The sequence below is a fragment of the Aythya fuligula genome, chromosome 12, assembly GCF_009819795.1.
Source record: "Aythya fuligula isolate bAytFul2 chromosome 12, bAytFul2.pri, whole genome shotgun sequence".
NCBI classification, from domain to species: domain Eukaryota; kingdom Metazoa; phylum Chordata; class Aves; order Anseriformes; family Anatidae; genus Aythya; species Aythya fuligula.
In genome coordinates, this window is record NC_045570.1 from 18,921,188 (window position 1) to 18,947,393 (window position 26,206).

Sequence of the window (26,206 nt, forward strand, 5' to 3'; positions counted from 1 at the left end):
GGACGGAAAGGTGAGGAGCAGGGAGATGCGGCCCCCACCCCGAGCACCCCGACCTTGGGGGGGGGGGAAGCCGCGTCCCGCATCCATCCCCGTCGCCCGCGGACTCACTTGAGAGGAGGGAAGCGGGAGTCCTGCACCACGGAGCTGGGGGGCAGCCCGAAGGAGTAGGGCGTCCCCAGGAGGTGTGAGGGGACTGAGGGGCCCCCCCCGGCCTTCTCCTGCGCCAGGGGGGGCTCGGAGATGAGGCGCTCGCGGCTGCTGCTGCTGCTGCTGCCTCGGGAGCCCGCTTCTTGCTGGAAGGGAAAGGAGGGGGGAGAGCATTAGGGGACGGTGGGGACCCCGCAGGGGATGGGGTCCCACTGGGAAGGTCGTGGGGAGCAGCCACGGAGCATCTGTGCTGTTATAGGGTGGGCTGGGGGCTGGGGGGGCTACACCAGGTGCCGGGGACAGGACACGTTGGACCTGCAGAGGGATTTCGAGGCAGCTTTGTTCCCCAGAGCTCTCCAGCACCCCCTGCTCGCAACACCCCCAGCTCGGGGGGGACCCTTGGTGACGCCAGGGGGACCCTTGGCGGGGGCTGCGAGCTGGGAATTTGGGGACAAGGCGGGGGCAGCGGGATCCAGACCCTTCCTCATCTCCTCTCCTCCCGGAGGAGCCCCAGTGCAGCCCCCCCCCGGCCATCGGGGACGGTCCCAAGGTGACCGCAGCCGGCACAAAGGGCGTCCCCCCGGCAGCCCCCGCCAAGCGCATCAGGGCTCATTGTGCGCGCCAGGCTCTGCTCTAATTACCTCCCCCCCCTCGTCTCGGGGCGTCACGCTGCGAGCGCGGCTCTGCCAGACAATAAAGCACGCTCGGTTAACCCAGATTCCTCCGGGGTCACTCGGGAAGAGGAGGCCGAGGGGATTTGGTGAGGGGGGGGGGGGGGCACGGCGGGGCGGGCGGCACCCAGGCACCCCGCACCCCGGGGATTTCGTTTTGTTCCTCCCCCCCCCTCCTCTTTTCTCCCCTCCCACCGCCTCCCTGCTTTGTGGTTTAATTAGTCTTTCCAAGTGGCATAATCCCCCCGGGAATCTGCTCGTAACATGCGAGAGGAGAGGAGAGAACCACTAACGATGCTTCTTAATTAGCCGGCGCGTCCCCGGCATCGTCGTATTCTGCCCCCCCCCCCCCCCCCGGCTCTTTTCCCTCCGCCTCTGCTGCCTTCCTCTCCTGATGGCAGCCTGGGGACGTGGCGGGGGGGGAGAGGGGACAAAAGGGGGACACCACCGGGTGGCACCGGGATGGGAACCGTCGCCGTCCCCGTGATTTTTGGGGACGGGCACCCCCCCGGTGCGCCCAGCCCGGCTGTACCTGTCTGCCCTCGCTCCTCCAGACCCCGTTGACCGTCTTGGTGGGGGCGATGGTGACGACTGGGGGGGTGCTGGGCACGCTGTGCCCCCCCGGGGGCACGATGATGGGGCCCATGGGGCCGCGCTTGGGCGTGCTGGCGGGCGAGCTGTGGTTGGTGGCCGGCGACGAGACCGGGGACGACTCGCTGCTTATCGAGGACCCTGGGGAAGGGGAAAAAAAAAGGGGGAAAAAGGCAAAGTTAGGCAGTGAAACCACCCTCTTCATCTGGAGGGGTGAGAGGTGGGGCAGGAGGAGTGGATGTCCCCAGCCATTTGCCCTGGGGACCCCCCCGTGGCTGCGCCCATGCTCTGGTGGTGATGGGGGCGCTCGGTTTTTCCTTGGGGTTTCATTCCCATCGCTCTGGAAACTCAGCTGCCATCAGCTGCCCCACGAGGCGCAGGGAAAAGTAAGGTGAAACCCGGCTCATTACACCGGGAAATCCAGCCCAGCCCCCGGGGCCAAGGGCGAGCATCCACCGAGGCGATGGCACCGAAAGGTGCTGAGCGCAAGCCGGGGGCGCACGCAGGAGGATGAACCGGTCGCTCCCCGTAACCCTTGGGCAAAGCTTGGGCTTTTATTTGCAGGAGACGTCTGTATTTGAAATCACACCCACTCTGGGGATGCTGGAGGGAGAAACGAAGCCCTCCAAAAACAGGAATTAAAGCAGAGAGCGCAGCGCAGGGAGGAACGCCGAGCAGGAGCAGCGGTGCCAATCCCACACCAACCAGGGCACGGCGAGCCGCCCTGCGCTCTGCTGCAACCCCCCCCAGCACGAAATCCTCCCAAAATGGGACCGGCCCCAGCTGCAGCAGGCTGGTGGCCTCCCCCCGGTGGGGAATTTGGGCCAAAATGTGCTTTGTGGCACCCGGGCAGGGACCAGCCACGGGTGGCCGAAGCCACCGTGCGCACGTGAGCTGGCTCCGCGCCCCGCCAGCACGGCGGCTCCCCTGAGCGTGCAAGCTGCCCGCTCGCCCCGCGGGTGTGCAAGCCGCCTGCTCGCCCCCCCCAGCACCCCAGCTGGCCCCCGAAAACCCACGGCAGCACCTGGAAGGCCAGCAGCGGGGCAGGCCGAGCTGCCGGCCACGCCGCCTTATTACTTATTCCCGCCTCGCTCCGAATCGCTTTCATTTGGAGAGCGGCGAGGCTCGGGGAGAGAAAGGCTGCCCGCGACAAAGGAGGCAGGCGATACGGATTTGACACCCACTGAAGTCTATCTTGTCAGCGCAAGGCCAACAACAATTAGCAGCCTAATCCCCTCTGAGCTGGGAAGCCATTACTCACCACGCGATAGCGTTAACAATCAATACCATCACAATGAGCCCGGCAATTAATGAAGCTAAAGTCTTACTTCAGAACCTTAATTCTCGCTGTGTGGCTTTAAACGGGAGGGTTTGTGATCGTTATAATTAACTGGCGGTATTCAGCCAGGAGTTAGTCAATGAAACTAATCTGGATTGGAGATGACAAGAGGCACAGTGTGATGGTGTCACCTTTGTTTTCTGACCTCCCGCTTTCCGCTCGGCGATAGCAGATTAGCAGCCGGGGCTGACAGGCAAATGTAATTAACAGCTGAGACCCTGAAGGAGGAGGGGGGAAAAAAAAAAGAAAAAGGGGGGAAAAAAAATCCCCTGCAGGCAAACCTGGGCAGGGGGCGAGGCAGGATGCCCCAGCCGGCCCCCGTGGCTTTGGGGTTCCTTTGTGCTTTGATCCCTCTGATGGGACCAACGTGCCCGGCCCCGTGGTGATGTGGGTTGCTCTGGAGGGCACGGCCAGGTCCCCTCGCACCCTGGGAGTTTTTTGGGATGAGAAAATCCCCACGCATGCCCTGAGCATGGCAGAGCCACGTGGACCCGCTGGGGCTGATCCCTGTGTCCGTGCAGCCCAGGGGGGGAGCAGGACGGCAGCCACCGTGCGCACCTCCTGGGATGGAAATGGGATGAGGAGCGGCTTCCCAGGGGGGAAAAATCCACGGCTCGGAGAGAAACAGCTCCCCAGACACACACACAGCAGCCCACGCGCACGGAAACCCCCGGGGATGAGCCAATTTGGGCACGGCTGCTGGCCCCGAGCCAGCTTTGGGGCAGGTTGCTGGGGAAGGATGCGAAGGGAGAGCGGCTGCAGGTGTGAGGAGAGAGGGAACGGGGGAGGAAAAGGCAAAATCGTCAAACAACCAGAAATTAAAAAATAACCACAGCCGTGCAAGCGCCCCGAGGGAAGCAGATGGGGAGCTGGCAGCGGGGAGCTGAGCCCCCCTGCGACCTGGAGCCCTGGGATTAATGGGACCGGGTGCATTTTTGGGGGGGGAGCCAGCCACAAACACACCCCCAGGTCCTTCCTGGGACTGTTTGGTGCCCGAGGCTTCGGGTTCTGGCTTTTCGTGGCATTTCACGGATCTGGTAAATGGTGTTTGCAAAAAGGGGCTGGGTAATGACCCACCGGGGGCAACATTAGGAGAAACCCCGTGTACCCTGGCACCTCCAAACCCCCCCTGGCGACCCCTTTGAGAGCTGAAACCCCGCAGAGAGGGACAGAGGCTGAGCCCTGGGGGTGCTGCGGGGTGCCACGGGATGGGGACAGGGCCCCGTGCTCCACCACCTCCCTGCTCCATGCCCTGCCACGGGGCTCCCGTTAAGGCACCGGGCATCTCCATTCCCACACGTGCCTCTCCGTGCTGGTGCCCGGGGTTGTTATTTCGCAGGGAAATCAGGCTGGGGAAGGAACACATCAGAGGAGCCTTGGGAAAAAGGACGTCGCAGCGCAGCACGGTGGGGAGGGCGCAGGGGAGAGGGAGGCGAGGACACGCTCCTCCGCCCCGCGTGCTCTCCAACCTTCCTCCTGGGGTAGGGAATGATCCGGCACTCGGATCACACCGGCTGAATTGAATTTCTAAACTGCCCCCTCGGGACACGGCGCCGAGGAGGAGACATCAGGCCGGGAAATGGCGAGGAGAGCAGGAGGAAGGGGAGGTCGGGGCGGCGCGGGGTGGTGACGGCGACGCGGCGGTGGCGCACGAGGATTTGGGGCGAAACGGCGGCTCCGCTGCGCCCCGGGGTGGCCCGAATGTTGTTCCCGTGCGTCCTCGCAGAGGAAGGCTCTGGAGGAGGTTGATGGGGTGTGCCAGTCCCCAAGTCCCCAACCCAAGGACCCCGTCCGTACCTCTGGGCTCCTCGGCTTGCTTGGCGAGCTTGCGGAGGGCGGCGGCGAAGCTGGAGGAAGGTGCTGCCTGGACGGACAAAGTGCTGCTGGCTGCCGGGCTGCCATTGGGGACCAGGGAGCCGTTGAGAGGCGAGGGGGTGAGGGGGCTGACGGTGGCGGTGGTGCGGGTGGCGGTGGACAGCATTCCTAGGGAAGGCGACTTCGACTCATGGCTCATGCCTGCCAACGAGAGACGCGCGGGGTCAGCGGTGCCGAGGGCAGCGGGGACAACAACGGGGAGGGGATGGGGACAGCACCAGGACCCCCCCGCGCCCCCTCCCCTTAGCATCAAAGCCAAAACAGCCCCCCCAAACCCACCCCAAACCCACCCCAAAGCGGGATCCGCACCAAATCCCCGCGCACCCCCTTCACCCCCCACCCCAAAAAGCGCCCCCGGGGCTCATGCAATAGGACGCAGCCCCCGGGGGGTGGGTGCGAGCCCCCCTCCGTGTCCCCCCCCTTGCCCCGTTGAGCTCCCCGCGTGCTTACGGGGCGGCAGCTTATCTAACAAAGCAGGCGGGCTGCTCGCCTGCAGCAAACAAGCTGACACGGGGCCACCAGCTGCCGCCAGCATCACATGGCCCCGCTGAGCCGCCAGCCCCTGCCTGCGCGCGGATAACGGCACGGGGGGGGGCTCGGCAGGGAGAGAAGGGGCGCCCCGGGGGGGCACGGGGATGGCAGCGCCCTGCTGGGGAAGGAGGGAGCCCCCCTGGGTAGTGCTCTGCTGCCGAAACCCGCAGTAATGCTGCTGGAGCCCGCTGGAACCGAACCCAAATCCCCGCCGCCGCGCCATCAGGTCGCCGGTTGCGCGCCCCCGGGGTGATGTCGCGCCCCCCATCACCATCACGGCACCTTCAAATCGTCACCCTGCACCCCAAAATCTGACCGCTGCACCCCAAAATCCCATCACTGCACCCCAAAATCCCATCACTGCACCCCCAAATCCCCACCATTGCCCCCAGCTCCCCACTGTGGCCCCCATCTGCACCACTCCGTCCCCAAATCCCCCCCATCGCACCTTCACCACAGCGCCCCCCGAGCACCCCAAAACCCCCTCCTGCACCCCCAAAGCCCCCTGGTTCAACCCCACATCCTCACCATCGCACCCCCAGGTCCCCGTGGCTGCGCCCTGCAGCACAGTGGCTCTATAGGGCCGGGGGGGGTGGTCCCAGTACCGTCAGGGCGCAGCGCACCCCACACCCCACTGGGGTGCCCGTTTTCCCCCCCCCCGTCACCGTGCCTGTCCCAGCCACGTGCTCCAGGGCTCTCCACCTCCGAAAACAGCAACTGCTGATGTCAGGGCCCTTAAAATAGACTTCCAAATGAGCAGCTTCATTAACGCCGGCCTAAAATTAGCCCCGCTCCCGGGTGGGCAGGCAGGGAGGGGGGGCCGTGCCCGCTGGGGGGGGTGCGAAAGGACCCCGTGAGCCCCCAAGGGCTCAGCGCGGCCACCTTGGGCCACCAGGGCCACCAAAACGTCCCCTCTGCCAGCCTCAGGGAGGCTGGGGCAGAGCAGAGGAGGCCACGGGGCCAGGGCGGGGGGGGCGCCGAGCGCCACTCGGCACTGATTAATCTTTGCCCCCCCCCGGCCCCTGGAGAGGCGGCCGGCGCGGCGGCGCGCGCTCCCCTCTGCCCTCATTATCCCAGCATTTATTAACTCCGGGGCTCTCAGCCATTGACTGCAGCCTTGTCGACACGCCGGGCTCATGTAAATTCATTACGCCAACAGCTGGGAAGCAAACCCCTGGGCTTCAGAGCAGCCCCCCCCTCAAAACCCCGGACCCCCCCCTCCCTTTCCACCTCCCCGTCGAGCTTGGGTGCGCCCCCCTTGGAGAGCGGGGTGCTGGGTGCCTTGCCCGGCACCATCCTGGGGGTTTGCAGCCCCCCGAGCAGCCCGTGGGGCTCCTCGGCAGCTATTAACCCCCGGCCCGACCCCCCCGGCCCCAATAAAGGCTGGAGATGCTTTGCTGAGCAGCGCTGCGCCTGCCTCCCGCTGCGGGCTCTGTAATTACTCCTCCCTTTCATCCCCGGCTCCTCGCAGCCACCAGACCCGGCCCTGCCACCTCCACGCTCTCTCTAATCACAGCCCCGTGGCGCGGGGGGGAAATTTTGGCCACCCCCCGGCCCGGTGCCAAGCTCTGTCCACCCTCCCGTGGCCCCCCCACCCCATCCAGGGACATGGCAGCATCCTGCAAGCGCCCGGCGCGTGCAGCACCAGCATGTGATGCTCAGCTGATGGCCGCGGCCCCAGCCACCTCCTCCCCAAAATTCGGCACGCTCGGCGCTCGCCCGTGAAGCGGGGACGTCCCTGGAGCACCAGGGATCGCCGGGACGGGTTGGTTGCACGGGGGGAGCCGCGAGCTCCAGCTCCGTGGGGACCCCCCCGGCACCCCGGGATGCGCACGGGGAGCTCGCCAGCCTTTTTCCCAGCTGATTCTGGGAAAATTCTGCATCCCTGCCCCACGGCCGGGCTCCAAACCCTCTCTGCTGCTCTTTCCTGGTGATAAAATCCCTTTTTGCCCAGGCTGGGGCCGAGCAGTGCCACCGCTCAGCCTGCCCCCATGATAGAGGTGGCGTCTGTCTGTCCAGGTGTCCCCATCCCCGCGCTGTCCCCTGGGAGAGCTGCCCTGCATGGGGAAACTGAGGCACGGCGGGCAGGGAGATGGCCAGGCACAGGGATTTGGGACTCTGGGTGCCTCTGAGCTGTCCCTGTCCCCATCCCTGTCCCCATCCCTGTCCCCATCCCCACCCCACAACGAGGTGGGGCCTCTCCCGGGCCCCCCGGCTCGGTGGCGCGCCGCAGCTCTCCCTCACCTCCCTCCCCTCCCCTGCCTCCAGCTGCTCTTCCCGGCAGGCAAACCCGTGCTGAAAAACAGGTCCCAGACCCGGGGGGCACGTCACCGGCGCCAGCCGCATCACCGGGGTGGGGACCGAACCCCAAAACAGGGCAGGGCGCCCCAATGCCGCCCCCAGCCCTATAGGGACGCAGGAAGAGGTGCCAGCCCTCGGGCACGCTCACTGCCTTCCTGCTACGACCCGAGGACGTCAGGGGACATGGGGACGTGGCTCAGGGGATGGCCGAGGCCACTGCTGTCCCCCGTGGCAGGACACGGTGGCACCCCGCGACCCGGCACCCCTTTCCCGCGGCGCTCGCGCGTCCCCGCGCTGGGAGCGTGCCATCCTCCCTCCATCTGCTCCCGATGACGCTGGCGGGTTTTTTGGCACCGGGCGCTCCTCCAGCAGCGGGAGCAGAACCAGTCTGGCTGCCTGCTGGGGCCGGAGACAAATAAACACGGCGGTGGCAGCAGCCGCGGGCAGCGGGAGCGGCGGGGATGGGACGGGACGGGGCGCGCGGGCGCTCGGCGCCGGCGGCGGAGGGGTGGGGAGGTGGCGGGGACATCCCCCCCCCCCGGCCATCCCGCACCCCAAAACCCAGAGCCTTCCCTGGGGACAAGGGATGCTCACTCGTGCCACTGACAGCAAGTGGGGACGGTCACCGGTGCCACCTGCGAGGCTGAGGGCGCACTGGGAGGGGTGGCACACGTGGGTAGGGTGGCACGCGTGGGCAGAGGGGACACACGTGGGGAAAGGGGACACGTGTGGGCAGGGTGGCACCGTGTCAGCAGCCACTAGAAGGCAGCGGGCTGCAGCTGCTGGAGTGACTGGTGACACACCAGTGCCACCAGTGTCACCAGTGCCACCGCAGGGCTCACGGCCCCGTGGGGCGCACGGTGGTGCGCGCCCCCCTCCTGCACCCTCGCCTCCTGCCATCGGTTTCCCCACCCGTGTCCCCTGTGCCACCTCGCCTCGATGGGCACAGGAGGGTCCTGGAGCTCCAAAAGCCCCCCCAGCCACCTCGCTGCCACCGAGAGAGGGACAGGAGAGGTGGCACCGAGGCCACGAGGCTGGCTGCAGGAGGATGGGGAGCACCCTGGGTATTTTGGGGTGCTGGCGGGGGGCGCAAAGGAGGGACACTGCAGGGACAATCGCAGGGCATCCAGGTGCCACTGCCAGCTCCCAGCTGCTGTCCCCGCTGTCCCTGTCCCCCCCCAATGCAGGAGGCTGCCGGGAACCGTGGTGCTGGCAGGTTCAGCACCTCGTTGAAGCCCCCCCTCTGCCGGCACGGCGGAGGCACCTTGAAAGGCCCCTAATGAGCGTGGAGTGCCCTTCAGAGCAGATTGCCATTGAACCCAGCCCTGCACCAGCCGCCTGCTTAAAAGCAGCTATTTTCAGCTCCCGGGTGCACAAGCGGTGGAACTAATAATTTATTACCAAATACGATCAGGCAGCATCTCCAGCCCCTGGCAAATGGAGCGGGGAAAAAAAAAATAAAAAATGAAAATAATAATAATAATAAAAAAACACACGGCGCAGCGGGAGGCTGAGCGAGCGAGGAGCAAGTGTCCCCCCCTGGGGCTGGACCCGCACCCGGAGCCACCCAGCACCCTCCTGCGGGCACCCCCCTTCCCTTTGCTGAGCCCCCCCGGGCTGGGCAGGGACCTCAGTGGGGCAGGGTGGGTGATGCCACCACCGAAGGTCCCCAGAGCCACCACTGAAGGTCCCCAAGGCCACCACCGAAGGTCCCCAGGACCATCACCAAAGGTCCCCAGGGGCACCCCAGGAGGTCCCCATGGCCAGGAGGTGCCACGGGGGGGTCCCTCTGGGTGCCGGCTGCAGCCGCGGCCCCATAGGGAGCCCCACGGGGAGCCCCGGGGTCGGCCAGCGAAGGGGTTAAGGCCCCGGGCGCCCGCTTTGGCTTTTGTTCTCCTGCTCTGCCTCTTAACCCCGGGCTGCAGCGATACTTCCTCTCCTTTCACCGCCTCTGCTCCCAATCTGGAGCCGGCATCCAGCTGCACGCCCCTCGCCCGGGGAACAGCTGCTTTGCATACATTTTCCATGCTAATTGCCTCGCTTTGTGAAGCCCCGGCTGAATGCAGCAGCCCAGAGCCTGGGCGAGAGCCTGGGCGAGCAGCGAGCACCCGGCCCCTCCACGTGCCCCCCTCCAGAGCCTGTCCCCGGGGGGGGGGACACAGCGGGGGGACACCGGGGGGACAGGACGTGCCAAGCCCTGCGCTCCCATGGGGACAGATCCGGGTGGCACGAGCGCCTCGGGGTGGTGGAGGCGTGATGCTGAGCTCCACAGGGACCACGTTTGATGCTCCTTGGCCATGGGGGAGGAATCTGGGTTTCCAAACCCAGCACCCAAGAAGGATTTGGCCCCTCCACCAGCAGGGGACAGGCAGCAGGACCGCCTCTCCCCCACCCACCCACCACCCTCCCTCCTCCCCGGCCACGTTTCAGCCAGCTCCCCGCCGCGCCGCCGCGCATTTTCCATCAGCCCTCATTAAAACAGCTCTGCCGCCGCACCTACGACACGCTCCATTAATTAATTAATTGATTGATCGGAGCCCCAGCTCCTGCCCTCCCTCCCACCCCCCCAACCCCTCCCCGTGGCACGGCCACCTGGCACGCAGCCGCTTCCTAACGAGCCGAAACGACGGCGCCTGTCCCCACAGCCGCGCTCCGTGTCCCCAAGTGTCCCCAAAATGTCCCCAAGCGTGTCCAGCCACCCTCCACAACCCCATCCCGGAGCAGCCAGGACGGGAAGGTCCCTTCCCAGCACCCACAGAGGGGTCTGGGTGACTCCCTCGGGGCCGGGAGCACCCCGATGGCTGGGGCCAGGAGCGGGGGGCTCCCCAGGGAGCAGCGAGCCCCCCAGGCGCGGTGCTATCAGCCCGCTGGCTTCCATCGATCTCTCCTCCATGGCTCATTGATCCGGCAAACGGCAGCGAGCAAAGTAATGAAGGCTCCTGAGGAGGGAGCAGAGCCGGAGAGGGACGGGTGGCGTGGTGCTACCACCACCCCGTGGGCTCCTGTGGTTTCATTCCCTGCCTCACCCGCCCTCGCCGAGGTGATGGAGGGCACCAAGAGAGCCAGGGCGGCTTTTTAGGCCCCTCGGAAATCACACCGGTGGCTCCTGCAAAGCCACAGCTGGGTTTTCGTGGCAACGGCCTCCTGGAGAGCTGGAGACAAGGGTGGCCCTCAATGCGCCCCCCTGCAAGCTGCCCCCAGCCCTGTGGGTCACTGCACGGCAACTTTCCTCGGCCGGCTGAGCGCACCCAAGGCACAGCCCCCACCTCCCCACGCCCTGCACCAGCTGGAGGCTCCAAAACCTCACATATCCACAGGATGCTGCTGGCCCCTGAGCCTCTCCTCACCCCGTGCGCCTCGGGACGGTGCCGGGTCGTGGGGGCGCACGGCCAGCCTCGCCTCGGCACCAGCACGAGGACTTTTAAAACGAAAACCACCCGGCTTTGGGGGCACGTGTGCCAAGATCTGCGGCCAGAAAACCTCCACCAGCAGCGGAGAGGAGCAGCCAGCCCCCTGCTTTTTGGGGAAAAGGGGGGCACACACGGAGGCTCCGTCGCGCGGCACCGTTGCGCACCGCCTGGTGCCGCCGGGCATCGCGTGGCTCGTGGCCCAGCTCTGCACAGCGCTGCTGAGCCTCGCACAGCACTGCTGGGCACCCCACGAGCAGGGGGTGGGCATCACCCCACACACCCCAACCCCGTCCCAGCCCCATCCCCGTGCCCCCCAGCCCGGCCCCGCCGCGGGCCGCGCACGCTTTGCCGTCAGCGGCGCATTGTTCTCGGCGCGCGAAGCCCTTGCCCAGCAGATGGCAGGTATAACAAAGCAGCTTGCTGTGGCCAAGCCAATTATTTATCTAATTATGATTTACCACTTAACCACATGATCTTTCTGCAGAGTTGCGGGCAATTAAAACCGGGGTGATTATGTGGATTATGCAAATCGGCTGGAGCCGAGCGAATAAAATTGGAGATTAGGCTCTCGCGCAGGCTGGGTCTTGCACGGGGCAGGAGGGAGGCGAAGGGCGAGTGGGGCAGGGGCAGAGCCGGGGGCTCTGGGGCAGAGTTGGGAGGCAGGGAGGCGAGGTGAGGGGCCGGCTCCCTCCATCCCGATGCTTTTAGGGCATTTCGGCCCCCTCCAGCAGGGTCAGGAGGGGCTGTAGCCAAAATCCAGGCACCTCTGAGCAGCCGGGAGGTGAGCAGGGCTGGACCCAGCAGCTTGGTGACCCTCACCCTTTAATGTTTCAGGTTAATGAGAGCATCCCCCGTGGTTAGGGGCTGGGGGGGGTCCAGGATAGCACTGCCCACCGGTGCCAGGGATGCTCGGAGCCACAGCACGGGGCAAGCAGCAGTGCCCCGGCCCCACAGCACCACCACCAACCCCAGGACACGTCCCCAGCCCTTTGGGGCCACCCCAATTGCTTCTGGACCCCAGCAGAAAGCTCAGCCAGCACCAAGGATTCCCCGACCCCACTGCACCCCATCAGAGCCCACCCCAAAAAGGCTCAGCACCCCCGACGGGCACGCAACAAAGAGCTTACAGCACCGGGTGGGGGGGGGGTTGGCGGGTATGAATAATGCAGCCTGGCAGATTACCCGGCCCGCCTGACTTGATAGGAGATTTATGCGCCGCGCGAACCCAGGAAATACAGAAGTATTAATGGTAATGCCTCTTGTCCTAGCAAAGGTCGCGGGCAATCTCCATCAATCCCGGCCGCGCCGCGCCGCCGCGAGGGCTGGGGAGGGGGCGAGGCGGGGAGGGGGCACCCGGCGGGACGGATGGATGGATGGACGGACAGACAGACGGACCCTGAGCTCGTGGAGGGTCCCACGCTGCCCCTCCATCGCTGCTGCACGTTTTATGAAGCCGCAGCTGGCATGGCACGGGATGGGGGGGGCAGGTTTTACCTCGGGAGAAGAAATGAACACTGGCAAACGGCAAATTTACGGCGCGGATTTTCGTTCCCCTAATACCGGCGCCATCTGCCAGCAATGGCTGGGCGACACCCTGCGTCCCGCAGCCCCCCCGTGCGCCCCAAATTCCCCCGTGGGGGTCCCCAAAGGGGCTCGCCCTCCACCTCGGCACCTCCAGAGGAGGGTTGGGCGGAGGAGCGGAGCTTTGCGCTGCGCTCGGCTGTGCGTTTGCACCCTGCAAAGCTTTTGAAACCCAGGGGAAAAAAAGAAAAAACGAGGAAAAAAGGAAAAAAAAAAAAGAGAAAAAAAGAAAAAAAAATGAAAAAAGAAGAGGAAAAAAAAAAGAAAAAAAAGAGAAATAATTAAAAAAAGAGCATGTTTGGGGGCACGGAGCAGCGGGGGAGGACGTGCTGGGGGGCGACGGAGCGTATGGCGCATCGCCACCTCCCAGCTCCTGCCCAGCTCGGCGCGAAGAGGCTGGGAAGAGAGCAGGGAAGGGGCTCCCGCAGAGCCCCCCCCGCGGGCTGGGAGCCCGGCGCCCCCTCCCCGGCCTCCCCCGCGCCAGGAATTAGCGCGATTAGCGCCGGCGAGCCCACGTGCCGGTGCCAGGCAGGCTAGCCGGTGCCCCCGCGCGTGCAGTTCCTTCCCTTTTTTATTTTTTTCTTTTTTTTTTTTTTTTTTTTTTTTTTGCCTACAGTAATCCTCAGCCTTTAGAGCAAATTATTAAAATTCACTTATATTTAATCTGCCTGCTGGAATTAATTGAATTTTTACGCTTGGCAAATGTCACTCGGTGCGCTCTGCCTCCGAACGGGGGCCGGGCTGCAGGTGCAGCGGGCGCAGCCCCGGGGTTTTATCCCCCCCTTGGGGACACCCCCAGCCCCGGGGACGCTGGCAGGAGGTGGCAGGCACGGGACAGGCCCCCATGAGAGCCTCGTTTGGTGAGGTGCACGGGCACCAGGCTCCTTGTGTCCCTGCTGGGGTCCCTGGGGTGCCACCAGACCTTCCCGCTGCGCATGGGGCGTTAAACGGTCCCCAAATCGCTTCGCCCGGCAGGATTTATGGCACGGCTGACCCCATAACGCAGCGTGGTACCCCATGGCCTTCAGGAGGACGCGGGGAGCGAGGAGCATCTCGTTTCCAACCCTGCTGCACGGGTTGGGCAGGAAGGGGGACAAACACCCCACAAATGCCCTCCACCAGCCCCCGGTGTCCCCCCGCCACCCACGGGGTGCCCGTTCTGCCTCCTGCCCCATCGCCGGGCACCAGCAGAGCGGCCCAGGGCCAGGTGAGGCTATTTACTCAGCACGCCGAAACCCGGCGCATGCAACCTGCTGGCTGCCGGCTGGGAGATAAAAGACTTTCCTCCCCTCCTTCGCCTCCCTCCCCTCCTTCCCTCCATACTTCTTGAAAATTGCCAAAGCGTCTAATTTGCCTGCCTGGAAGGCCGAGGGAAAAGAGCCTCTCTCTGGCTGGGTAAGAAGCCCTGCAGACAAAGGCAGGATGAGCCACTCGGTGGTGCTGAGCTGAGGAGGCGCCCGGAGAGGGCTCGTGGCGAGGGGCAGGGTGGGTTCATCCTGCTCGGGGTGCTGGTGGCACGGCACGGCACGGCACGGCACCCCAGGGCAACCCAAACCCACGCACCCGCAGCTTCCCAAGCTTCTCGTCGGGGTGGCACGGGCAGCGTCCCCACGGGACACCCTGGGGACCATCCTGACGCCGTGGCTGGGCACAAAACGATCCCTGCTTGTCCTCGGGGACAGCAGCCGGCTGTGCCATCAGCCCCTGGCTGGGGACGCTCATGCCCTGGGTTTGTAGGGTGGCTGGGGGGGGAAGTTTGGCGGGCAGGATGCGGGGACCCCAGGGCCAGGGCCGGCAACTTCCCAAGTGGAGTGGCGCTCGCTCGCCCCCCCCCCCCCCCCTCCCCCTGCCCGCCCGGGATTATCATAAATTAAGCCGTAATTACTCCATGGAAATTTACAGCACAAAGATGCGGCGCTAACAAGTGTGTTTCGCAGCACCGGGGGGAGATACAAAGCGCCATTGTCTGGCGGGCACAGAAAATCTGCTCGGCCACAACGCCACGGCCCAGGGACGGGGACATGGGGACACGGGGACGGGGACACGGGGACAGGGACACTCCGTCTCCATCCCACGGCCTGGAGCGAAGGGGACGGCCACGTGCGGCTCACCCAGGGGGTGTTTTCCCCGCGTGGGGGCACGGAGAGGGGCCGGGAGGCAGCAGAGCCACCCGGGGGGGGGATGGCATGAGGGGACACCCCGCGCCGAGCGGTGCCCCAGCTCCACGGCTCCTCCGTTGACTCCCCGCTCGCTCCGTGCCGGCAGCCGAAGGCACGGCAGCACTAACAAAGGCTCCGAGGTGGCAGGATGTCTCCTTTATTCCCGCTGCAGGCGAGACAGGCACGTTTGCTCCCAGCTCTTTCATCCTGCCACGCGGGACGGCTCGGTCGGGGGAGCCGCGGCGCTTGACACTCGCCGAGGGGATGCGCCGGGGCCGGCTTTTCATCTCGGGCTTTCATCTGCATCCAAAGGGGAAGCACCACGGCGAGGCAAAGCTGGTGCTCAGCATCTCCCCTCCGTGCTCCGTGCTCACCGAGGCGGGGGGGAGAAGCAGCAGCGGGCTCCAGCGCCGCCTCCCCGCACCCCCCGCCACCCAAATCTGCGCCTCGCTGCCACCCAAGGGTGCCCCCCTCCCCGCCTCGACGCCATCCCCGTCATCTCCCAAGCCTGGCACGCACGGGGTTAACAAATAAAACCCTTGGGGAGGGGAGGGAGAGCGGGGGGGAGGACAGGGACGGGTGCCAGCGCGGGGTGTCCCCCCCCCTTTTCTTCCCCGCGCCCCTCTCGCCGCCGGCGCGCTCAGCGCCGGTGCTGCCTGCCACGCTCCTACAGCTGTCACAGGCATTAAAAAATAATAATCAATGTGGAAAAACAACAACGCAGCGCGAAAAATTTCAGGCGGCTAAAACAAATACGGCAATAAAAGGAGCCGGGGATCCTCGCGCAGCTCGCCGTGCAATTAAGCAGTTTTCTGCTGTACGCCGATAATCACCTAATTATACTATTAATGACAGTTCAACCTGCTCGGAAATAAAAGGACATTCTTCCATAACAGGATGCCAGCTGTTTGTTACAGATGTCAAACATCTTTAAAGCATTATTATTAAAAGAAGGGGGGAAAAGGAGAAAACCCTGCAGAAATGCAGCCCCCCCCCTTCTCCCTTTTCCCCTCCGCCTTGCGCGCGCGCTCGCAGCGGGGCCAGGCTGCACCCCAAGGTGGGTGCCATTAAACTAAATAATTCCTGGCGGGGATATTGCCACGAGTGACACGTCTCCGGCTGCGGGGGCCTCATTGCTTCCCCCCCCCAGTCGCAGACGTGCATCAGGGTTTTTATTCCCGGCCGGTGGCTCTTTGAAGCACGCCGGCCTTTGACATCTGGCAGCGTGGAGGTGTCAGAAATATCCAACGTGGGCTGGTGCCACCAGGCAGCGGTGCTTAATTCGGCGTGGGAGGAGGAAATAAAATAAAAAATAAATAAAAAATGATAGAAAAATGTATAAAAATAGAGAGGGGGGGTGAGCACGGATGCCAGGCTGGGGCAGGGGTGGCCCCGCTTTGAGCCTCGAGCGCCGGTGCCGCGCACGTGCCGCCGCGCCGTGCCAAGGAGCGGCCCCGGCCCCCGGCAGGTGCCACCAGCCGGTGCCAAAGCAGCGGGCGGCGGAGGCGGGGGGGCCGCGGCGAAGAAAGGAAGCACCTGCTGCCCCGAAACCCGCTGCGGGGTTGAAGGTGAGCGGCACACGGGAGCGGCACCACGGCACGGGGGGCGCAGCTGGGTGGGGATGCTGGGGAGAGCCCCGAAAGCTCGCTGCCTGCACCGGTTTTTGGGGGTGGACAGACCCCCGCCGGGGTGATGTCGGGGTGATGTTGTGCGCCCACCCGAGCGGCAGCCCCTCGTTCCACCCTGTCCTATATAGCCGCGGGTAAATCTGTCCTTAAAACCATTGGGAACCAGGCTTAACCCAGGAATAAAGGGATTACGGAGAAGGTGGGTGGGAGGGGGGGGAAGAAAAGAGGGAGGAAAAGGGGGTGAATGGGAATAATTCCCCTCCGCGCCCTCCTCCAAGCTGCGGGTGTTCCAGGTGCCAGCAGGGCCCTGGCACGAGCAGGGGCAGCGCAGGGTGGCCCTGAATTTGGGGAGGGCAGCCCCCGGTGCCGGCTGCGTGCCCATGTGGAGCTGGGGGGGCACCAAACGAGCCCCAGCCCTGAGCAGCAGCCACAGAGCTGGCCCCTGGGCAGGCACTGAGCTGGCGTCAGCCCCACTCGGCAGGGAAAAGCCCTGGGGAAGTGTCACCCCCGTTCCCGGGGCGCTGTCCCCGGTCCTCACCCGGCGCGCAGCCCTCGCCCTCCGCCGCGCTCAGCCGTCCCCTTCCCCTCGCCCCCTTCTTTCTCCCCGCCCTCCCCTTGTCAAATAATCACGGGGAAGCTGGAAAGTGGTTGACATGGTTGCCATGGCGACCGAATTTAGGACTGGCGAGGAGAGGAGGAGGAGGAGGAGGAGGAGAAGGAGGAGGAGGAGGAGGACAGCGGGGTGGGCGAGGGAGGAAGGCAGGAGGGCTCCCCAGCACGCTGCGCCCCGCGGCACCACCCGGCGCCCCAAGAGCATCACCCCATAACGCAGCCCCTGCTCCCACACCCAGCGAGGAAGAGGAAGGGCGAGGAAGAACCCGGCTCCTGGCAGGGCTGCCACGCTGCCCTCGCCGGGGGGGCCGTCCCCGAGCACCCCAAAAGCAGCCGGGGGCGGCCGTCTCCACCCGAAAGCAGCCGGGCCGGCGCGGTGACTCACGCCGAGCGGGTGTTTACGCGGCATCACCCAGATACCTCCATCTGCTTTGATCCACGGGCTAAATATTGCCGGCCCCGGCGTAAAAATAGGAACCATTTAGGAAGGCCCTGAGTCAGCAGCATCCTCCGCTGCGCGCCGGCACCCGCCGGGGACGGGGAGGCACCGAGGGCCCCGTCCTGCTCCGCCGGGGGAAAACCTCGCCGCCGGCTGCTGCCATGAGACGCGGAGGAGGCTTTTGGGGTTTTCTTTTTTTCCCCTGCTGGTTTCTTTCGGTGCTGCTGGAGCCACGGGACCAGCCTGGCCCCGTGGCGGAGCTGCCGGCGAGATCCCTTTTATTAAGGCCGAGCGGGTGCCCAAATAGGGGGGGTCCTAAAGGGATGGGGAGCCCCAAAGGGCCACGCGCATCAGGGTGCCAAATCAGGGTGAGGACAACCAGGCCCCCAGGGGATGCTGCTGTCCCCAGGGGATGCTGCTGTCCCCGAGGGATGCTCTCTGTCCCCGAGGGACGCTGCTGTCCCCAGGACAGCCACCCCAGCATCACCTCCGGGAAAGCCGCTCCGGCGTCACCCGTCCCAGCCCCAAACGCAGCGAGGCGCAGCGTGGGGCACGGGGAGAGCCCGGGGAGGTGGCTGTCCCCAGCAGGGCTCCTGCCGCTGAGTCACCGCCACCAGCAAACCGCTCGGCGGAGCCCCTGCGAACCCGGGGCCGCGGGGGGGGGCTGAAATTTCCACCCTCTTTGCCCCCACCTGCGCCGGGAGCAGCCCCGGCGGTGCGCGGCGCCTGCTGGCTTTGACAGCCCCTCCAACAGCGTTTTCCTTAATTGCTTGAAATCTCACCGGGCTGACACTTCCACGCTCCTCTCTCTCTCTCTCTCTCTCTTTTTTTTTTTTTTTTTCGCTTTTATCCTTTTTTTTTCCCTTTCCCCTTTTCCCCGAGCTGCCTGGGAAGCAAATCGACCACCTGATGGATGCTGCGAGCGAGCCGGAGCTGGGGGGGCTGAGCCAGGGGCGGCGGGGCTGGGGGCTCCTTCTGGGCACCCCCCGTTTTTCCCAGCTTGTCCCCCCCTTTCCCCAGCTTGCCCCCCCGTTTTCCCAGCACGAAGGCTGCCTGGTTTTCCGAGGGGCAGGAATTAGTGCCCGAGCAATTACAGGGTGAGCCAGAAGTTTCACGCAACAGGAGCCGCCGGTAAACACAGCTCGGGACGAAATTCCCCCAAAATCCCAGCCCCTCTCCAACGCGGGTGCCCCCCACCCCCACCAGGAGTCGTGTGTCCCCCCCCCCGGGGTGCACCCCTGAGGGTGGCAGCACCCCTGAAGGGGTTTGGGGGCAGCATCGCTGCTCGGTGCCAGCAGCCAGCGAGCATCCCCAAAGCTCTGGGGGGGGGTTAGGTGGGATGTGACACCTCTGCCCCCCCCCCGGGGCTCCCCGTTCTGCCCGGTGCCCCCCCCCGGTGCGCGGAGGCGCAGGCGCGCTCGGCAGCGGCTTGTCTCCTCTCCGACCCGCCACATGCAAAAGCCATTTCCTGAAACAAACAGCCCCCCCACACGGGTCCCCCCCCCCTTCGCCACACCGCCGGGGAAACCGCCGAGCAGGGCACGGCCCCCCCCCAAGGGAGACGGGGTCCCGGCGGACCCCCCCTTATCCACCTCCAGGCTGCCGGGGGGCGCCCCCCCCCCCCGCTCTCCATCCCGTGCGCGCATCCTGAGCGCGCCCCCGAGGCGTGCGCCCCCCCCCAAAACATACCCGACACCGCTTTGGGGGGGGGCGCAGGGGTCGTTTTTTCCCGGCTGGGGCGAAAAAGCAAAAGTTTGGTGCCCCCCGGTCCCCTGCGCGCGGAGTGGCACGGGGGGGGCAGCACCCGATGCGCCCCCCCCCTCCCCGGAACCCCGAAACGCAGCGAACCCCTTTTTTCCATCGGGGGAGACGGGGGGGGGGCACGGCGACACCCTGGGGGCTCCCGGAGGAAGAGGAGAAGGGAGGAAGAAATCGCCCCCCCCCAAAAAAAAAAAACCCTTCTGGGGGTGCCCTACAGCTGGCCGGACCCCAAAACGCTGCCGGAGAAAGTTGCCCCCCCCCCGCTTTGAGGACAAAGGGGAGAGAGGTGGCCCCGAGGTGGGGGTGGGGGGGGGACACCCCAAGGAGCCCCCCCCCCTCCACGGGGGGGGTCACATCGCGCGTGGGCTTACCTGGTAAGTAATAGAGGGGTGGTTTCAAGCCGAACATGATTTAACGCTACAGTTCCATTGCGGCCCGGGAGGGGTGCGGGAGGGGGGGGGGCAAAAAATAAATAGGAAGGCGAAAAAAAAAACAATAATAAAAAAAAAGCAGCCGAGGTGAGGCGAAGAGGATGCGCCGGGAAGCGAGGAGGAGGAGAGAAAAAAATAATAAGAAAAGAATAAGAATTAAAAATTAAAAAAAATCCCCAAAAAATTAGCGGCGAGCCACACGGAGGGGGGTTGGAAAAAAAATAAACCAGAAGCGAAAAAATACCGCGGGGCGGGGAGGGGAGGGGAGGGGAGGAGGAGGAGGAGGAGGAGGAGGAGGAGGAGGAGGAGGAGGGCAAATGGAGAGTGCGGGGGGAGGAGGAAGAATCCAAATTGCAGCAGCAGCAGCGCGGGGCGCCGGCGGGGGGCGGCCGGGGGGGCAGCGGCACGGCCGGGCAGAGCCGGGCTGGGGGGTGCTGAGCGGGGCTGAGAGGGGCTGAGCCGGGCAACGGAGCCGTGCCGAGCCGTGCCGGGTGGTGCCGAGCCTGCCCTGCGCCCCCCCCGCCTCCCTTTTTTTTTTTTTTATTTGCGCCCCCCGAGACGCGGCCGGCACGCGCGCAAAAAGGGGGCGAGGAAGAAGAGGAGGAGGAAGAGGAGGAGGAGGAGGAAGAGGAGGAGGAGGAGGAAGAGGAGGAGGAGGAGGAAGGCGGCGGGACCCTCGGCAGCCCCCCCCCGAAGCCGGGGGGGCACCCCCTGAAGCCGGAGAGCCCCGTTATTGGGGTGTCCCCCCCACCCCTATCCATGCCCGAGGAGGGGATGGGGATAAAATAAGGATGGAGAGGGGGGGGAAAAGCGATGCGGGGGGGGGGCAGAAAAGTGCCCCCCCACACACACACACACACCCCCCCCCGGGCTAGGCTGAGCAGGCGGCGGGGAAGGCAGGCTGAAGGCAGGCTGGCCCCTCGATCAATTTCCATGCAGGGATCATTATCGGCAAATTGGCAAGCTGGCGGCCTGACAGCAGATTTGTCTCCCCTAATGAACGGGGGGGGGGCAGGAGGGGGGCAGCTGCTCGGCGCCCACCCCCACCCCCCCTCCCTGCTGCCTGCCCATCGCATCCCATGCAGCATCCAGCACAGGGTGGAGGGGGGGGGGGGGTGCAGCCGGAGAGACCCCCCCCCCCAAAAAAAAAAAAAAAGGAGCCCCTGGACCAAAGGGGGAGCCCCCCGGGGATGCTGGTGGGGGGGTAAAATTAAAAAATAAGAAGAAGAAAGGGAAAAAAAAATAATAAAAAACAAGCACAGAGTGGGGGGGGGCGCGCTCCAGCACCATGGAGGGGTCCGGAGGGGGGGGGGGGGGGGCCCTGATTTAAGGAAAGGAGAAACGGGGAGGGAGGGCGTGGGGGGGTGGGGGGGGCGCTGAGGGCTCGCTTCTCACCCCCCCTCTGCCCCCCCCCCCCCCCCCCCCCGGCCCCTCTGTTCCCAAAGTGCCTCGGGTCGAGCCGCCGCCGCCGTGCGCTATCGCTCGGTGCAGGGCCGGCCACATCCTGTGCCAAAAACCGCCCCCCCCCCCCCCCCCCCTCCACGTCCCCCCCCCCCCCCCCCCACTCCGCCGCCTTCCGCCCCGCCGCTGGGGGCACGGGCAGGGGGCAGGGGGCAGCGGGCACGCGCACGGGGACGCGCAGCTGCCCCCCCCCCCCTCCCGGAGCGCATCCCCATCAGCACCCTCTGGGGGTGGGGGGGCTCTCCCAGGACCCCCCCCCCCGAAACCTTCACCCCAATTCCCCTGATCTCCGCTGTGGGGTTTTTATAGGGTTTGCAACCCGCTGGGCTCACGCAACCATCGGCGGCGCCGAACAGGGCCCCCCCCCCTCACCCACCCCACGCTACCCGTCCCCCCCCCCCCCCCCCCACCCCTCCCCAACCGATGGCATGAGCCATAAAAATTAATTTGCAAACATGTCATTACACAATAGCTGTACAGGCAATAAACCTGTAATTACAGGCCAATGGCGGAGCGGGGCTGCGAGGGAGGGACGCGCCAGCCTGCCAGGTTGGGGTTTGGGGTTTGCCCCCCCCCCCCCCTTTTCCCTTACCTCCCCCCCCCCCCTCCCTCTCCACTGCTCCCTTTGTTCATTATGCAAACGAGCGTTGCTTCACTCCTGGAAGTTGGGCTCCACTTCAAAGGGGCACGCTGCCTCCGCTCCCTGCAGCCCCTGGGGGAAGCCCAAAAATCCTGGAGGGCAGCAGCACCCCCCCGCAACCCCCCCCCCCCCCCACTTAGGGAACCACCCCCCCCTCCCGTAACCCTTGGGGCCCCCTTTTGGGATGGGGAAACCGAGGCACGGCGCCCCGTTGGGAAACCAGCCCCTTTGCGCCATCGGCCCAACCGAATTCTCCGCCACCCTCCTCCTCCTCCTCCTCCTCCTCGGAGGCCCCCGGTTCGCAGAAACCCAAAAAAAAAAAAAAAAAAAAACGGGGGGGGGGCACACGGGGACGGTTGGATGGCCAACGAACGCCCCGCCTGGGTTTTACCCACTTACCGCCCCGCAGGGTGCGGGGGGGACGCGGGCACCTGCCAGCCGGCTGCGCTGCGCCTCGCCTCGGCCCTCGTTAGCGGGAGCCTTGACGAGCCTTGACCCAGTTCCCCGAGCGCCTGGAGGATTAATTGGGTCCCGCTCGCGCGGAGCCGCCGGGAGCTGGGGCAGGTGCCAGGCGGCATTAGCAAAGCATGAGAGCGCAGCTCGCCGCCGGCACGGCCCACGCAGCACCAGCGAGACGGGGAGAAGGTGGCCGGGGGTGGCACCGGGTGCTCCCGGCTCCTCCGACCCGCTCGGCCGGCTGCCACCTTCCCCACCGGGGCACCGCGGATGTCCCAGGGGTGCCCGACCTCTTCCGGGGGGGGTCCTGAACTCCCCCTGGGCTCCTCAACCTCTCCAGGGATCGCCGACCTCTCCAGGGATCCCCAACATCCCCCTCAACCTCTCCAAGGATCCCCAACCTCTCCAGGGATCCCCAACTCTCCAGGGATCCCCAGCTCTCCAGGGATCCCCAACCTCTCCAGGGATCCCTGATCTCCCCAGGGATCCCCAACATCCCCCCCAACCTCCCCAGGGATCCCCAACATCCCCCCCAACCTCTCCAAGGATCCCCGACCTCCCCAGGGATCCCCGACCTCTCCAGGGATCCCCAACATCCCCCCCAACCTCTCCAAGGATCCCCGACCTCTCCAGGGATCCCTGACCTCCCCAGGGATCCCCAACCTCTCCAGAGATCCCCGACCTCCCCGCAGGCACCCGCAGCCCCGCCAGGACACGCGTGTCCCCAGGCAGGGTGCCACATCCATCCTTGTGCGCTCTGGTCCTCACCGATCTGGATGCTGACCCCAAACCACCTCACCCTGGGGAAATTGAGGCACGGCCGGTCCCCCATGGCTGGCACCGGCCTTGCAGCAGCTCCTCACCACCCACGTCCTGCCCGGGGGGGGGTTTAATCTCAAAAATCCCGTGGCGAGCTTGTGCGCGCCTGGTCCCCGCCGGCCCGGGGCGAGCACATCCCGTTACGAGCTCCTCGGCCTCCCCCGTGATATTTATGACCCTATAATCACCACGGCCCGTTCCCACCGCTCCGTAAACAATTCCCTCCCCAGCCTGCCAAGCCCGTGTGCGACGCGGGATGCCGTCCTCCCCGACGTGCACCCCACAACCCAGCACCCCAAAATTAGGTCCCGGGCGGGGACGCAGGCGGGGACCCCCCACCCGCAGCCCCCGGCGCACGGGGCCGAATAATCAAAGCGGAGCGAGCGCCGGCCTCCCGCAGTAAATAAGCGGCTCAGCAATGATTTCCTGCTCTTGTTGACCTTTGACTATGCAGAATAAAGACATAAATCCATATTTTAAACCCATCTGAGCGCCAGCCAGGCCCACAAAGCCATTTACAGCCTCCGATTTGGACGGGGTAGTGAGCAGGAAAGCGATGGTTTCTTGAGGTGACATTCCCCAGGAGGGAAATGAAGTGTTTTATTTGCAGATATATAGGGCACGGTCGTTCCTCCGCTTCCCCTTCCCTCCGCCCTCGGCTCATAAATAAAACATACGGCCGTGTAACTGGCTAATTACGGGAGGATGGCAAAACCCGCCGGTCGCTGGGAAAAGAAATCAGCTTTTTAATCATCTCGCTTTCCTCGCCATCAAACTTGAGGAGAAACGGGCGTTTCGGGCACCAGCGGCGCCCCGGGACGGCCCCGTAGTGCCACCAGAGACTCTCCGGTGGCTCGTAGGCCCCCGCTGAGGTTGTGCGCCCCGATCCCTCGCAACAATTCCTGGGCTGGGCTGGGGGGGGTCAGGTTTTTTCCCTTTTTTTTTTTTTTTTTTTCCCCTGGACAGAGCTGAGTGGCTGCGGGGAAAAGGATGTCTTTGAAAAGTCTAATTGTTCCTTACACATTAGATACATTAATGAGGTCTCTGATCAACCGGCTGGCTCTCTGGCAAGGAGGCTTCAAGTAGCAATTTTCCATTTGTGTTTCAAATTTTAATGAATGTTCCTGTCTCCGGCTGCGATGCGCGGTGATAATCCGCACGGCTCGGGTCAGCGCGGGAGCAGGGGCTGCCGCACGGGAGGGCTTTTACAAGGGTTTGATTTCTTTGGGGAATAGTTCATACAAAAAATGGTAATGGCAGCAGACAGTCTTCATTTCCCATTGGCTGCCGGCGCCCGAGAGCTACAAATCAGAGGGTTATTATTTCTTTCCGATGTCCCTAAAGTATCCTATATCTTTAGCAGGAGAGTAAAGTTCAGCCCCGATAAGATTGCGGTGCCGGGCGCGACGCCTTCCCGCGCTGCTTTTGCTTTTCGCCAGCCCTCTCCTTTCCCCGCAGCAGCCACCGGGACAGGGACAGCCTGGGGAGCACCCTGGGGACACCCTGGGGACACCCTGGGGACACCCTGGGGGCACCCTGGGGGTACCCTGGGGGTACCCTGGGGGTATCCTGGGGGTATTTGGAGGGTACCCTGGGGGGCAGCATCCCCCAGCCCCCCCCCCCCCGGGCACAGGGCAGGGCCCCCGTCCCCCATCCGGGGGCTGGATCCGGAACCCACCCCGCCAGGCCAGGCTTTTTATAACCTTGTTTTGGCATGCCTGCCATTAACTTAATTTAACATCCATATTGCCGCTACTTAATTAAATAGATGAACTCATTTTACATTTGCAAGTCTTAATTCATCCTGAACAAAATTGGCCGTGTTTCGTTCTTTCTACGCTACCAGCTCCCCGGAACAAATGACTGCCTTTTGTAGTTAACTGCTAGTACAGGTTAAAAGCTAATTAGCAGCCCGGGTTGGGTGTTAACTTCCTTATTTATCACCCGGCGCCACTCGATGAGCGAGGGGGCGCGGGCTGGCACTTCCTTGTCCTCGCGTGGGCCCCGTGCCCGCTTGGGTGGTGCCTGCGCTCCTGGGGCAGCGGCGCTGGATGCGTGCGTGGCGCAGGGTGCTCGGGTGCTCGATGCGTGGAGCATGGTGCTGGGTGCTCAAAGCGTGATATTCGGTGCTCAGAGCATGATATTAGGTGCTCAGAGCATGGTGCTCAATGCACACGCTGCTGGATGCACGGTGCGTGGTGCTCAGTGCACGGCGCACGGCGCGTGGTGCCCATCACGCTCCCCCAGCACCCCACAGCACAGCGTAACAAGCTCACCAGCACCCAACCATCACCCAAACACCTCGAGAGAGCGCCCTCCCAACCCCAAGCTCGCCACCCTGCAAGGAGCTCCCAGCACAACCACCCCGGGAGGATGTGGGGAGAGGCGCAGGCAGCGAGCGCGGCCACGGCGCTGTAAGGCACCGCCGGCTCCGGTGCTCCCAGCTGGAAAAGCCCAAGCCAGCGTGCCCAAATCCTGCCTGTGCCCCAATCTTGCCCCTCTCCCCACCCACAGTTCCCACGCTGCTGGATCTGGCCCCGCGTGGGCAGCGGGACACGGCACCGCCGCGGCGGGGTGCACGGAGAGGCGGGGAGGGGGGGGGAGCCCGGCTGGGCGATGCTCCGGCTCCGAAGGCTGGCTTGGCAGGAAGCCGGCTCCAGGAAGGCTCATCTGGTTTGACTAACAAATTGCTAACTGCTTCCCCCGAGGCAGGTGGAAGGAAACAAGCTCTGCTGCTGTAAACAACCCCCCAGCCCCTGCTTCCCACCCCCTGCCCAGCACGGCCCCCCCCCCCGGGGCAGCGGCTAGGGGCAGGTTGAGGCAGGAAAGCGCTTGTGAAATTCCCCCCCGCCGCCCCGGCGCGCTCTGATGCAAGCCCCGACGGCTGTTATGAGGCTTGGGGAGGGCTCCCCCCCCCCCAAAAAAAAAAAAAAAAAAACGGTGGCCAGGGGGGACCCCCCGTGTGCTGCACCCTTGTGGTTCCTGCGCCTTGGGGCCGCTCGCTCCCCGTGCAGGGTGATGCAAAGCTCGCAACGGCCCCAGCCAGGGCAGCACCTCGTGATGCAGGGGACAGGGTGGCACGGACCCCAAGGGAGCAAATCCCACTGGTTTTGGGAACGGGTGCACCCCGGGGGGCGGCGTGGCCCCGCAGGGGTCTCCCCGCTGTCACACCGCTCGGCCCCGCTGCTCGCGGCCCCGCTACTGGGCTCCCATCCCCAAGTGGATGGAGCGAGGGGCCCGATAAAAATCTGCCCGGCCCCGTAAACCGAGCTGCGTCCTCCTGCTGAAATAACAGCGAGGGGAGGCGAGGAGGGAGCTCCAGTTACCTGGAGCGGGGCCAGGTGGCTCCGCGGG

General features: G+C 65.1%; 1 protein-coding gene across 2 annotated transcripts in view; it reads right to left on the reverse strand.

Annotated features, from left to right (window-relative positions):
• GSE1 (Gse1 coiled-coil protein) overlaps window positions 1-26,206 on the reverse strand; it is a 92,617-nt gene that overhangs the window by 6,944 nt on the left and 59,467 nt on the right. Inside the window, exons 1-4 of one of the 2 annotated variants that reach the window (XM_032195962.1) lie at window positions 19,417-19,513; window positions 4,546-4,764; window positions 1,351-1,550; window positions 109-293 (exon numbers count right to left, since the gene is read on the reverse strand). In XM_032195962.1, coding sequence (XP_032051853.1) covers window positions 109-293; window positions 1,351-1,550; window positions 4,546-4,764; window positions 19,417-19,453 — 641 coding nt within the window. In that variant the 5' untranslated portion in view covers window positions 19,454-19,513. Of the gene's footprint in view, window positions 1-108; window positions 294-1,350; window positions 1,551-4,545; window positions 4,765-19,416; window positions 19,514-26,206 lie in introns of those variants that run through there. The other variant, XM_032195961.1, reaches the window with a different exon arrangement.